The following is a 13507-nucleotide window of genomic DNA, read 5'->3' as shown; positions in this document are numbered from 1 at the left end:
AATTTTCTTTTTATAGCGTGCTTTCACTTCACTACCGAGCACAGCTCTGTGTGCCTTGGGTATGTGCTGTGATTTGTTGTGATGCTCTGATGGTTATTGTATGGAAAGTGTTCTGCGTAGGATGTGTGCAGTGCCTAGTAGTGCAATTTTCTGTATGTTATATGTGTTTGTAAGTCCTGGTGTTTTTGTTATGTATTTGTCTGAATATTTTTTTATCATGCCTAATGCACCAAAAATTATTATTATTATTATTATTGCTTTATTATTATTATACCGATTCCAGGTTTTGAATTTTTTTTTTTTTTTTCATCTGGATTGAAAAGAAAGAATTATATTCACAAGATGTTACACTGTTTCGGAAGTGACCAACTGGACAACTGGACAGTCAGCTAAACCTGTCACAGTAGAAAACTTTCTCAAGGAAAGCAAGTGTATATGGTACGGAAGATTGGTCAACAAAATAAATACATGGATAATTGTTGTTATTATCAACATTATCCACAGACAATCAAGATGTGACCAGCCCATGTTTTTCTTGTTTATCTAAGATATTGTTCAATTCCCCCCTTTTTTTCTGGCGGGGTGGGGGTCCTTATAGCTAGCAGGGTATGATTTGAGAGGGACATTTCGCTGCCAAAATGCAACATTTAGTAGTTTCAGAAATCCTTTTGCCGATGTAGCCGGCAAATGGTGATCGCAAAAGCCAAGAGGATGATGAGAAGAATGGCGTTGATCACAACTAGTGCCCAGGTGGTCTTCATGAAGGTGGTCATCTTTTCAGATTCTATCTTGACAACAGGCGATCCTTGGCAAAATTCTTCATTCAAGTTCAGCAAATATAAAAGAGAGAGAGAGAGAAACAAATGAGATTCATAAATATATGTGTTGAGAGTAAAGCATATGTCTTTATATACATGTATAGATAGACACAGACAGACAGACACACACACACACATATATATATTTAGTTTTCACATTCTCAAAACAAAAAGTTAAATATCCCATTAATAACTGAATAAAACCACCAACAACCAAAACCTTATGACCTGAAGATGACACACTTAAATATACACACCCGATTAGAAAGTTGATGTAACAGTTGATGTGTTTGACTAACAGTGATTGCATCTTCAGGGTATTATCTGTTTTTTCAATTGATCGATTGGGTAAACTAAACCATAAATGCACCTAAAATGCCTACCAGAAATAGTTGTAAGTCTACAATGCATGAATGAATATACAAAGTCCATTATTTATGCTTTTCATATCTCTCTCATATGTATCTAAATGACTTAAATGACTGACAAGGGAGACAATCTCCCTACAACAGCAGATGCAGCCAGATCATCGGTGATTTCAAATTTTGATGCTAGAGACTGCACCGTTTTATAGTAGAGTTGCAATTGAAACAGGTGTTGGTAATCCTTATTTTTAATATTGGCAATATTTATACTCCAGGAAACGTATATAGCTAAGGGAATATATTCAGAATTATCCAACGGAATGTTCCTCTAATTTTTTGCCTTATAAGAACTTTATTGGATTAATATGTTAACAGTTGACTAACATATTTTGAATACCTGAGAGCAAACAGGTAATTGGTTTGGAGTAGCCCCTTTTATATATATATATATATATTATATATATATATATATATATATATATATCTCACGTGATCACGTGACCGACCAGACCATCAGATGTTGCTACACATCGCTGGTCACAATGCGTTCGCATTGTTTTAGCCTTCGAATGACCCCACCCCGCTGGCTAAGTGAGAAGGCCAACAGAAGAAAGAGTACAGCAGGGATCACCACCCCCTGCTGGAGCCTCGTGGAGCTTTTAGGTGTTTTCGCTCAATAAACACACACAACGCCCGGTCTGGGAATCAAAACCGCGATCCTACGACCGCGAGTCAGCTGCCCTAACCACTAGGCCATTGCACCTCCACACATATATATATATATATATATGTATATATATATATGTATATATATATATATATATATATATATATATATATATATAGATAAGTAAATATATATATATAAATTGAGTAAATAACTAAAATAATTCAAAAACTAAGAAATAAGCATACTGAAAATGAATGGGTTATTTCCAGGAGGGAATGGGTTATTTCCCTTGGAAGCTTAAAATAAATACTATTGCCATTCACTTACACCCAAAATGTTATTCCTCCCGCCGTTTACCCAAACATTTTTTTGAAATCAATTTATACTTAAAACCTCGCCAGATACATAAGCAATGTGTGTGTGTGAAGTTTAAGAAAAATCGGTCAAGCCGTTTTGGCACAAAACAAGGACATACCGATAGACACACAGGCAGACAGACATTTTCAGTTTTAATATGCAAGATACATATAATGGGCTTTGTTCAGTTTCCGTCAACCAAATCTACTCACAGAGACATTGGTTGGCCCAAGGCTACAGTAGAAGACTCTTGCACAGGGGAACTGAACTTCAAACGATCAGGTTGCAAAGAGATCTTCTTAACCACACAACCATTATTTAACACAAAAAGAAATGAGATTCTTTTTCAGGAAGACGGAGGAGAAGGAAGAAGAACAAGAACAAGGAGAAGACAAAGGAGAAGAGGAAGAACAAGACAGGAGAGGAAGAAGAACAAGACAAAGGAGGAAAAGGAGAAGAGGAAGAACATGACAAAGGAGGAGAGGAAGAAGAACAAAACAAAGAAGGAGAGGAAGAAGAACAAAACAAAGAAGGAGAGGAAGAAAAACAAAACAAAGAAGGAGAGGAAGAAGAACAAAACAAAGAAGGAGAGGAAGAAGAACAAAACAAAGAAGGAGAGGAAGAAGAACAAAACAAAGGAGAGGAAGAAGAACAAAACAAAGAAGGAGAGGAAGAAGAACAAAACAAAGAAGGAGAGGAAGAAGAACAAAACAAAGAAGGAGAGGAAGAAGAACAAAACAAAGGAGAGGAAGAAGAACAAAACAAAGAAGGAGAGGAAGAAGAAAAACAAGAAGGAGAGGAAGAAGAAAACAAAGAAGGAGAGGAAGAAGAAAAAAAACAAAACAAAGAAGGAGAGGAGAAGAACAAAACAAAAGAAGGAGAGGAAGAAAAACAAAACAAAAAGGAGAGGAAGAAGAACAAAACAAAGGAGGAGAGGAAGAAGAAGAACAAAACAAAGGAGGAGAGGAAGAAGACACAAAACAAAGAAGGAAGGAAGAAGAACAAAACAAAGAGAGAGGAAGAAGAACAAAACAAAGGAGAGGAAGAGACAAAACAAAGAAGGAGAGGAAGAAGAAAACAAAGGAGAGAAGAAGAAAACAAAGAAGAGAGGAAGAAGAAAAACAAAGAAGGAGAGGAAGAACAAAACAAAGAAGGAGAGGAAGAAGAACAAAACAAGAAGGAGAGGAAGAAGAAAACAAAGAAGGAGAGGAAGAAGAAAACAAAGGAGAGGAAGAAGAAAACAAAGAAGGAGAGGAAGAAGAACAAAACAAAGAAGGAGAGGAAGAAGAACAAAACAAAGGAGGAGAGGAAGAAGAACAAAACAAAGAAGGAGAGGAAGAAGAACAAAACAAAGGAGAGGAAGAAGAAAACAAAGAAGGAGAGGAAGAACAAAACAAAGAAGGAGAGGAAGAAGAACAAAACAAAGAAGGAGAGGAAGAAGAAAACAAAGAAGGAGAGGAAGAACATGACAAAGGGGGAGGAGAAAAAGAAGTGGAAGGAGGAGGAGGAGAACAACAAGAAGAACAAGATGACAAAGAAGGAGGAGGAGGAGGGGGAATAAGCAGAAGACCGCAACAGCACTTACTTAAGGAGACTTTAGGGAAATAATCCGTCCAGAACATGTATTCCTGCTGTCGATATTGGAAGCTTACTCTTGTATGGTTGTCAATGATCATATAGCTCTGATTGTTCCATCGGAACGGAGGCCAGAAAACATCCCGGAAATATTTGAGATCATCTCTGGATGGAGTTGGGGCCCTGGAAGGGTCAAAAAAAAAAAAAAAAAGAACATTATGAATAAAAATTAAAACAAAACTTGGAAAGAAAGAAAGAATTAAATTTACAAAACTAATAAGTTTTAAAATGTTAATAACGATGTAAGTCACTTGATATAGTGACATAAATATGGGGAGGATTTTGGAAAACGGAAACTAAAAGAAGCCTGTTGTATCTTTTATCTTTTACTTGATTCAGTCATTAGGCTGCAGCACCACCTTGAAGAATTTTAGTAGACAAATCAATCCCAAGACTTTTTTGTTTTGAATTTTAGCATTTATACAGCATGGCCCAAAAATCACAGAAAGGTCTAAAAGTTTAATAAATTTATTTAGATTACATTTTTTTATTTGTAATTCATAAAATGTATGTAACTCTTCACTCCTAATGTACACATATTTCCTCTGTGTGTGTGTGTGTGTGTATATATATATATATATATATATATATATATATATATATATGTATATAAAATATTTTGGATTACAGGAAATAAGCTGATTAGTGTGTTTAAATGTTGAGTAGAGCAGGACGGGTTGACATGATCTTTGCACAGAATAAAGTTCAATACCAAACCCATCTCCTGTTATTTACTCTTTTACTCGATTCAGTCTCATTTGACTGTGGCCATGCTGGACCACTGCCTTTTAGTTGAGCAAATCGGCCCCAAGACTTATTCTTTGTAAACCTAGTACTTATTCTATCAGTCGCTTTTACCGAACCACTAAGTTACAGGGATGTAAACACATCAGCGTCGGTTGTCAAGTGATATTAGGAGACAAACACAGACACACAATATATACACATACATATATGTGTGTGTGTGTATATATATAATATATATATATATATATATATATATGTATATAAAATATTTTGGATTACAGGAAATAAGCTGATTAGTGTGTTTAAATGTTGAGTAGAGCAGGACGGGTTGACATGATCTTTGCACAGAATAAAGTTCAATACCAAACCCATCTCCTGTTATTTACTCTTTTACTCGATTCAGTCTCATTTGACTGTGGCCATGCTGGACCACTGCCTTTTAGTTGAGCAAATCGGCCCCAAGACTTATTCTTTGTAAACCTAGTACTTATTCTATCAGTCGCTTTTACCGAACCACTAAGTTACAGGGATGTAAACACATCAGCGTCGGTTGTCAAGTGATATTAGGGAGACAAACACAGACACACAAATATATACACATACATATATGTGTGTGTGTGTATATATATATATATATATATACACACACACACATATATATACGACAGGCTTCTTTCAGTTTCCATCAATCAAATCCACTCACAAGGCTTTGGTCAGCCCAAGGTGCCACGCAGTGGGACTGAACCTGGAACCATGTGGTTCATAAGCAAGCTTCTTACCACACAGCCACTCCTACACCTATGATTTATATATATATATATTGTGTTCTTGAGAAAAGCACTTCATATCAGGAAGAATATTTTGGCAGGATGTGGCTTCTTTAAATGCTAAAGGGTTAAACAATAGTGATGGGAGTGTGTGTGTGTGAGTGCAATCTTGTCTTGACATCACATCATAGTTGTAAAGGAGCATCACCGTCGGAGAAACAATGTTGTTTGTTTCTGGTCTTCTATGAAAAACGTGTTGGCCATTAGGGGGAAATATTACCTTACTTGGAAACTGGCAACAGGGGCATCCAGCCCTAGAAAACCAGCCTGGGCAAATTCTATCTGATCCGTGCAAGAATGGAAAATTTGATATCAAATGATGATGGTGGTGGTGGTGTTGGTTGTGGTGGTGATGCTGATTATGCTGATGATGATGATGATGACAATGACGAAGATATGGATGATGATGGTAAATATAAGAATAATGATCATGATGGTTATGAATACAATGATAAAAATTAAGACAACGATGATTATGACAATGATAAGGATGATGGTGATGATGGCAATGCTGTGATGGCATCAGTCACCTGGGATCAACCAGTTGGTAACGTAGTATCATCGCCCAGTACGTCTGTATCAGTCAGGTGTTATAGCAGGTGAGACATCACCTGATTACAATGCGATAAATTAATTACTAACCCATGTAGAGTGAAGTTGGTGAACACTGTCATCATGTAATTACTCATTTCAATGTCGTGCACTGAGTAGTCTTGGCGTGGGTAGACTCCAGTGATCTTACTGTAGCACCGGGAGAAGTAAGGGAAGCCGAACACATACTGCAATTCCTGACCGTGAGCAACTCCTGCGACAGAAAAGGAAAAAAGAAGTCAGATGAATTATCATTTCACGATCATTATTATTTGCTTATATATTTAGAAATAATAATAATAATAACAAGAGCACTCAGAGAGCGCAAACCTCTGTCAAGGTAACACAAACGTCCTCTCAACGATTAACCGGAGATTATTTTTAAAATGAGAATATCTGAAATAAACTCGAATGCTCTTACAAATGAAAATACTAAAATTGAACCTGACTGCTCTTAAAAATTAAGTAAAAAAAACAGGAAAAATAATCCAGAATCCTTGTCTGGTACCAGATCAATCCCAAAATCTAATCAGTTCGTGTCAGTCATGAGGCCAAAGATCCCTGAAAGTTTCATCCAAATCTATCCAGCAGTTCTTGAGATATCTTGTCCATGGACAAACAAACAGACACAACTGAAAACAATATCTCCACTTTTGCTAAGGTGGAGGTAATAATAATAATCCTTTGTACTGAAGAGGGAGGAAACTGGTCAATTACATTGACCCCAGTGCTCGACTGGTACTTACTTTATCAACCCCAAAAGGATCGAAGTCAAAGTCAACCTTGTTGGAATTTGAACTCAGAACATAAGACAGACAAAATGTCACTAAGCATTTAGCCCGGTGTGCCAAACATTCTGCCAACTCACCACCTTAATAATAATCCTTTCTACTTATAGGCACAAGGCCTGTAATTTGCGGGGAGGAGGCCAGTCAATTAGATCAACCTCAGTATGCAACTGGTACTTAATTTATCCACCCTGAAAGGATGAAACGCAAAGTCAACCTCAGCAGGATTTGAACTCAGAATGCACAGACAGATAAAGTGCCACAAAGCATTTCATCTGGCATGCTAACGATTCTACCAGCTCACTGCCTTAATAATAATAATAGTGGTTTCAAATTCTGCCACAAGAGCAGCAATTTTGACCCCAGTGTTTCACTGGTACTTAATTTATTGACCACAAAAGGATGAATGGCAAAGTCGACCTCAGCAGCACAATAAGACAGCTAACCACATCATTTCCAGCTGCTCAGCCCTTGTTAAATGTGAATAAATATACAGACGCAATGCGGAAGAGTGAAGGGGGATGTCAGAACCAGAAGCGAGGGAAGGAGTGATGTCTCATCAAGAAGCAGGGAATTCCATCTTCCTCTTTCTTTGTAGAACCTCTGGGGTATTCAATTGTGAGAAGTGAATTCAGGGAGAGAGTAGAGTGTAGCCAGAGGTCAAGCAGAATAAACATTAAGGTTCGTACAATGTTTCTCCGATTGTGGTGGGTACTAGTTTCCATCTCTGTTCAAGGTAAGAGCATTTTACTTTCACTGTCCCATCTACACATAATCAAGTAGACAGCTGTATCCGCTGGGTGACATGCCAATATATCAATGTAAAAACAGACAAGAAGTGATGTAAATATGTACCAAAACAGGGTGCTTGACAATAGCCTGGGGCCACAGGCATCTAGAATATGATTGCCAAAACTGATCAAGAAATCAAGGTAAAACCATTCATAGGTGTAGGAGTGGCTGTGTGGTAAGTAGCTTGCTTACAAACCACATGGTTCCAGATTCAGTCTCACTGCATGGCACCTTCGGCAAGTGTCTTCTACTATAACCTTGGACCGACCAAAGCCTTGTGAGTGGATTTGGTAGACGGAAACTGAAAGAAGCCCGTCGTATATATGTATATGTGTGTCTGTGTTTGTCCCCCCAACATCACTTGACAACCAATGCTGGTGTGTTTACGTCCCCATAACTTAGTGGTTCAGCAAAAGATACTGATAAAATAAGTACTGGGCTTACAAGGAATAAGTCCTGGGGTTGATTTGCTCAACTAGAGGCGGTGCTCCAGCATGACCACAGTCAAATGATTGAAACAAGTAAAAGAGATATAATCAACGACTGGAAAAATAATCACGTTCACACTGGGAGACACTGAAACCCCTTCTGACCTAAATATTACCCTAAAAGAAGTAGAAAAAAAAAACTGTCAAAATATTGAGGATCTTGAAATTGAAATATTTATGATAGGCGCAGGAGTGGCTGTGTGGTAAGTAGCTTGCTAACCAACCACATGGCTCTGGGTTCAATCCCACTGCGTGGCATCTTGGGCAAGTGTCTTCTGCTATAGCCCCGGGCCGACCAATGCCTTGTGAGTGGATTTGGTAGACGGAAACTGAAAGAAGCCTGTCGTATATATGTATATATATATATATGTATGTGTGTGTGTCTGTGTTTGTCCCCCTAGCATTGCTTGACAACCGATGCTGGTGTGTGTTTACGTCCCTGTCACTTAGCGGTTCGGCAAAAGAGACCGATAGAATAAGTACTGGGCTTACAAAGAATAAGTCCCGGGGTCGATTTGCTCGACTAAAGGTGGTGCTCCAGCATGGCCACAGTCAAATGACTGAAACAAGTAAAAGAGAGTAAAAGAGAGTATGTAAAATATGGTGTAAACTGTAACAATAATAATAATTGGAAAATTAGGTTTGATAAAAACAAAACAAACTATTGGATACTATAGCTATGCAAAGCAACCCTTCATACTAACTAGAGATCAAAAGCAACAGCTATCAACACTTTTTCTCCTTAAATTCTGTGAAGAAAGGCTCCTGGCCCTGAAATATTGAAATACTAAGTTATGGCTAGGTAATAGTACTAACCATCAATTTGTATTATTATTATAACTTGGCCTTGTTTTGGCTTTAAAAAAATATATAGTAGCCATACCAGTACTCTCAACACTCTACGCTGCCAGGAACAGCCCACATCCTATGCAAAATGTTACTAATTCACTAGTACAGCTCAAATAGAACAGGCTTCCCACTCAACCCAGATGTTATGCAACGAATACCTAATGGTATATGTGGAGTCCCCTGGTGGACAGTTAACACAAGGGAGATAATCATTCCTTCATCGTAACACAACACTCAATAAAACAGCAAAAGTCTCCTTCCACACATGGAAGAACGAACACTAATATAACACAAGAAATAACAACTTCCAGAGACCCACTGGGACATTTAAAGAAATTAGTTTTCTTCGTATCCGTGGTCTTTACAGCTTCCATACATCCTCCACATACGAGCATTACTTCCTCATTGCACTGGTACCTCTTGTGCGTCCATAGCTTGCAATAGGTGGTACACTGAATGGAATTTGTGCCTAAATCAAAGTACCTTAAGGACATGTATTTCTGTTGAATAAATATTCAGCAGAAACATGTCGGAATGTAATATGAGGAAAATGCTTTTTATTAAATAAATTTTGAAGATGTGCAACAGTCTGTTCTTTAATAATTAAAGTCTTGATAATATACTCTCCATTCTTCATGAAATCCATGGAAGCAAACCTTGGATTTACCAATGGAAGGGAATACAGTCTAATTCATCGTCATCATCATTTCACATCCATTTTTCATGCTGGCATGGGTTGGACAATTTGACAGAAGTTGACCAGCTGAAGGGCTGTTCAGGCTCCAGTCTGTTTTGGCAAGGTTTCTACAGCTGGGTGCCCTTCCTAATGCTGACCACTTTACAGAGTGTATTGGGTGCTTTATATGCAACACCAGCACGGGTGCTTTTTAATAGGCACCAGCAGCACCTATCAGCCCACAAGATTAGGGATGCTCAGCTATAGAGGGTTGCAAGGGATGAGCCTGTATGCAAGGGCAACCACACTTTTATTTAGCAAATTGTATAGTCTAAATGATACTAAATGTTTCCCATCATTCGACGTGGTTAGCCAACTATAGATTCTATCACAGTGCTCATAAGGTTATCTACCTGCATTTAAAATCCCTATTCCTTTGCAGCATAGTGGTTAGGCTGTTGCATCCATGATTACGAGATCACAGGTTCATTTTCTAGACTGGGCATGGCATGGCATGGTGTCCTTAAGCAAAGCACTTCATTTCATGTTGCTCTGCAATCATTTCGTCATCTGACATGTGGCACATGGTGCACCTGTACAGGTAATGTCATGAGAGAGCTTATGTGCAACACAAACATTTGATCACTATAAACAAATCATCTGTGTGGTTGTTCGGCAAGAAATTGCCTCATACATTGTCTAACAACAGGAGAGTCCATGATAATAATAATAATAATAAACATTGTATACAGTGCTCAGGTGCACTACAACTCATCGAAAGTGTATATATAATCAGGTGTAGTTTCGACGGATTTCGGAAAGCATGAGGGTCTTAAAGGATGCAGTGTCATGGCAGTCAACAACTGACGCAGGCAGTTTATTCCATGCTTCAGCAACTCTGAGCGTGAAGAAATGTTTCCGAAAGTCATGGGAGCTGTGTTGTTTTCTGACTTTGTAGGCATGTCCACGTGTGTTAGGCACATGGAGATCAAAAAGGTGTTCAGTGTTGTTATTGGTGAGGTGGTTGACAACTTTGTGGGCGTTTACCAAGTCCGTCGCCAGACGCCGGAGCTTCAGTGAATCCATGCCCAGAGAAACAAGGCGCTCAGAATATGGCAGGTGTCTGATGAAGGGTATGCGTTTGGTTGCACGTCTCTGAACAGATTCCAGAAGGTCAATGTTCTGAGCAAGATAGGGGTTCCAAACTGATGATGCGAATTCCAAGTGTGGTCGTACCATAGCTGTATACAGTTTTAAATAGATGGCTGGAGAGCGGCTAACAAAAGTCTTGCTGAGTGATGCCAAGACACCCTCGGCCTTCTTGACAATTTTAGAGATATGCTTTGTCCAACGCAAATCACTGCTGACAGTGATGCCTAGGTCACGCTTGCAAGAGGATTTCTTGATATCAGTGTTGTGGAGGGAGTATGTGGACGCAGGGTTTTTTCTCCCAAAATGCATGGTGGTACACTTGTCCACAGCCAGTTTCAGTTGCCAGTCTGTGATCCATCGCTGCATTGTGTCCAGGTCTGATTGCAGGAAAGAGCTGTAGACAACAGGATCTGTCCTCTTGATTTCAAGGTACAGCTTGATGTCATCTGCATACACACATACATACACACACACACACACACACACACATTCATTAATTTGTTTGTTTTAACATGATTTTCCATGCTGCCAAGGAGATCTTAGGGCTGAGTGTTTTTGTGTATGTGTGGCATAATTGCTAGAAATAGCAGCGAAATATCCCTCAAACATCCTACTGTCTTAAAAAAAATGCCATACTGGGTAATGTAGCTCAAAGTATACTAAGCCTGTCAAAAGTAAACAAAACAAAAGCAGGAGACAGGTAGGTTGTGGTTTCAATACCCATGAATACAGATCAGTTGAATCAGGGTCAAAGTGGAATAGACAACAACAACAACAACAACAACAATAACATCTAAGTCTCTCTGCAATATGATGAGTAGAATAAGGTGTTGAGCTGGCAGAATCGTTAGCACGCCAGGTAAAATGCTTAGCAGTATTTTGTCCATCGCTATGTTCCAAGTTCAAATTCCGTTGAGGTTGACTTTGCCTTTCATCCTTTTGGGGTCGGTAAAATGCTAAGTAGCAGTATGAACACTGGCATTGATGCAATTGATTTACCTGCCGTCCCCGAGATTGCTGGCCTTGTGCCAAAATCTGAAACCAAAGCGTAGAGTAGAATAAGCCTCACCTCTCCATGGTGGAAGATAATCATAATGTGACTTGTATTTGAAGACATAGAAGTAGGTATAGTTATATCTCGCATGGTATTTCACAACTTCATCGACACCAGCTCCAAACATATAGTCGGACATCAGCTAAAAAATAAATAAATAAATAAAGAGTTAGGGACATACTCATCAAGAAATTTGATGAGAGGGAGGAGGAGCTTCAGACGTCAGACATAGAAGGTAGCTGGGAATTCCTACGGGACAGCTTGCTGAGTGCCACAGACCAAGTCTGTGGATGGTGCAAAGTCCCTTCCAGACCTAGAATTACGTGGTGGTGGAATAGTGCAGTAGATAAAGCCATCTGTGAAAAGAGACGGGCCTGGAAAGCCTGGAAGGATGGGGGCAGCAGGGAACTGTACCAGATAGCCAAAAGGGAGGCTGGGCGGCAGGTATACATTGCCAAAGATGTAGCAGAAAAGAAGAAGTTTGCCAATGTCCAGCGTCGCGAGGATCAAAGAGCTGAAGTATTTCGGATTGACAGACAGTGTGTCAGAGAAAATAGCAATGTTATAGGAGAGAAATGTGTCCGCATGGATGATGGGGCACTTGCTTTTACTACTAGTGAAAAGAAAGAGGCTTGGAGAAGCCATTATGAAAGACTGCTGAATGAGGAGAATGAATGGGAGGAGGAGAGCCTGCCAAATGTTGACCCAGTAGAGGGACCAGCTACCCGAATAGACAGCTCCCTTGTAGATAAGGCAATAAGGATATGAAACCAGGCAAAGCCCCTGGCCTATCAGGAATCACTGCTGAGATGCTTAAAACAGCTGGCTATGTGGGCTATGCCATAGTCACCCGCATTGTAAACCAGGTAGTTCACAATGGAGTCATACCCAATGACTGGTGCAGCAGCACCATAGTCAACTGCTACAAGGGTAAGGGTGATGCTCTAGATAGAAATAACTACAGAGGTATCAAACTGTTGGACCAGGTGATGAAGGTCTCAGAGAAGGTCGTAACCAATCTCATTAGGGAGAGAATTTGTTTAGATGAAATGCAGTTCGGTTTTGTACCAGGTAGAAGCACCACTGATGCTATATTCTGGTCCGACAACTGCAGGAGAATACCTAGCTAAAGATAAACCCCTCTACATAGCTTTTGTAGACTTGGAGAAAGCCTTTGACAGGGTTCCCCGTTCCCTTATCTGGTGGTCGATGCGGAAACTGGAGATTGAAGAATGGCTAATAAGGGCTGTACAGGCTCTATACAGAGAGGCTGTCAGCAAGGTTAGGATTGGCAACGAATATAGTGAAGAATTCCGGGTAGAAGTAGGTGTGCACCAGGGCTCAGCCCTCAGTCCCCTTTTATTCATCATAGTCCTTCAGGCAATAACAGAGGAATTCAAAACGGGATGCCCCTGGGAGCTCCTCTATGCCGATGACCTAGCTCTCATAGCAGAATCACTACCCGAACTAGAAGAGAAATTTCGGGTGTGGAAGCAAGGGTTGGAATCAAAGGGCCTTAGAATAAATGTAGCAAAGACCAAAGTATTAGTAAGCAGCAAGAGGTACTCAGCACACACCCCCTCGGGTAGGTGGCCCTGCTCAACCTGTAGGAAAGGTACAGGTAGAAACTCCATAAGATGCACCCAATGTAAGTTATGGACACATAAGAGGTGCAGCAAACATAAAGGGAAATTAACA

At 39.6% G+C, this 13507-nt stretch overlaps 1 protein-coding gene across 1 annotated transcript in view; it reads right to left on the bottom strand.

Annotated features, from left to right (window-relative positions):
• Positions 1 to 259: 259 nt before the first annotated feature.
• The window catches only part of LOC115223908 (neuroligin-4, X-linked), a 32204-nt gene continuing 18956 nt past the window's right edge, over positions 260 to 13507 (bottom strand). The window contains exons 8-11 of the mRNA XM_029794637.2: positions 11825 to 11951; positions 6062 to 6224; positions 3796 to 3968; positions 260 to 817 (exon numbers count right to left, since the gene is read on the bottom strand). Of these exons, the coding sequence (XP_029650497.1) occupies positions 657 to 817; positions 3796 to 3968; positions 6062 to 6224; positions 11825 to 11951 (624 nt within the window). The 3' untranslated portion in view covers positions 260 to 656. The remainder of the gene's footprint in view (positions 818 to 3795; positions 3969 to 6061; positions 6225 to 11824; positions 11952 to 13507) is intronic.

The sequence above is a fragment of the Octopus sinensis genome, linkage group LG24 (genome assembly GCF_006345805.1).
Source record: "Octopus sinensis linkage group LG24, ASM634580v1, whole genome shotgun sequence".
NCBI classification, from domain to species: domain Eukaryota; kingdom Metazoa; phylum Mollusca; class Cephalopoda; order Octopoda; family Octopodidae; genus Octopus; species Octopus sinensis.
The sequence above is the reverse complement of the archived record's forward strand: the minus strand, read 5'-3'. Positions and strand labels throughout refer to the sequence as shown.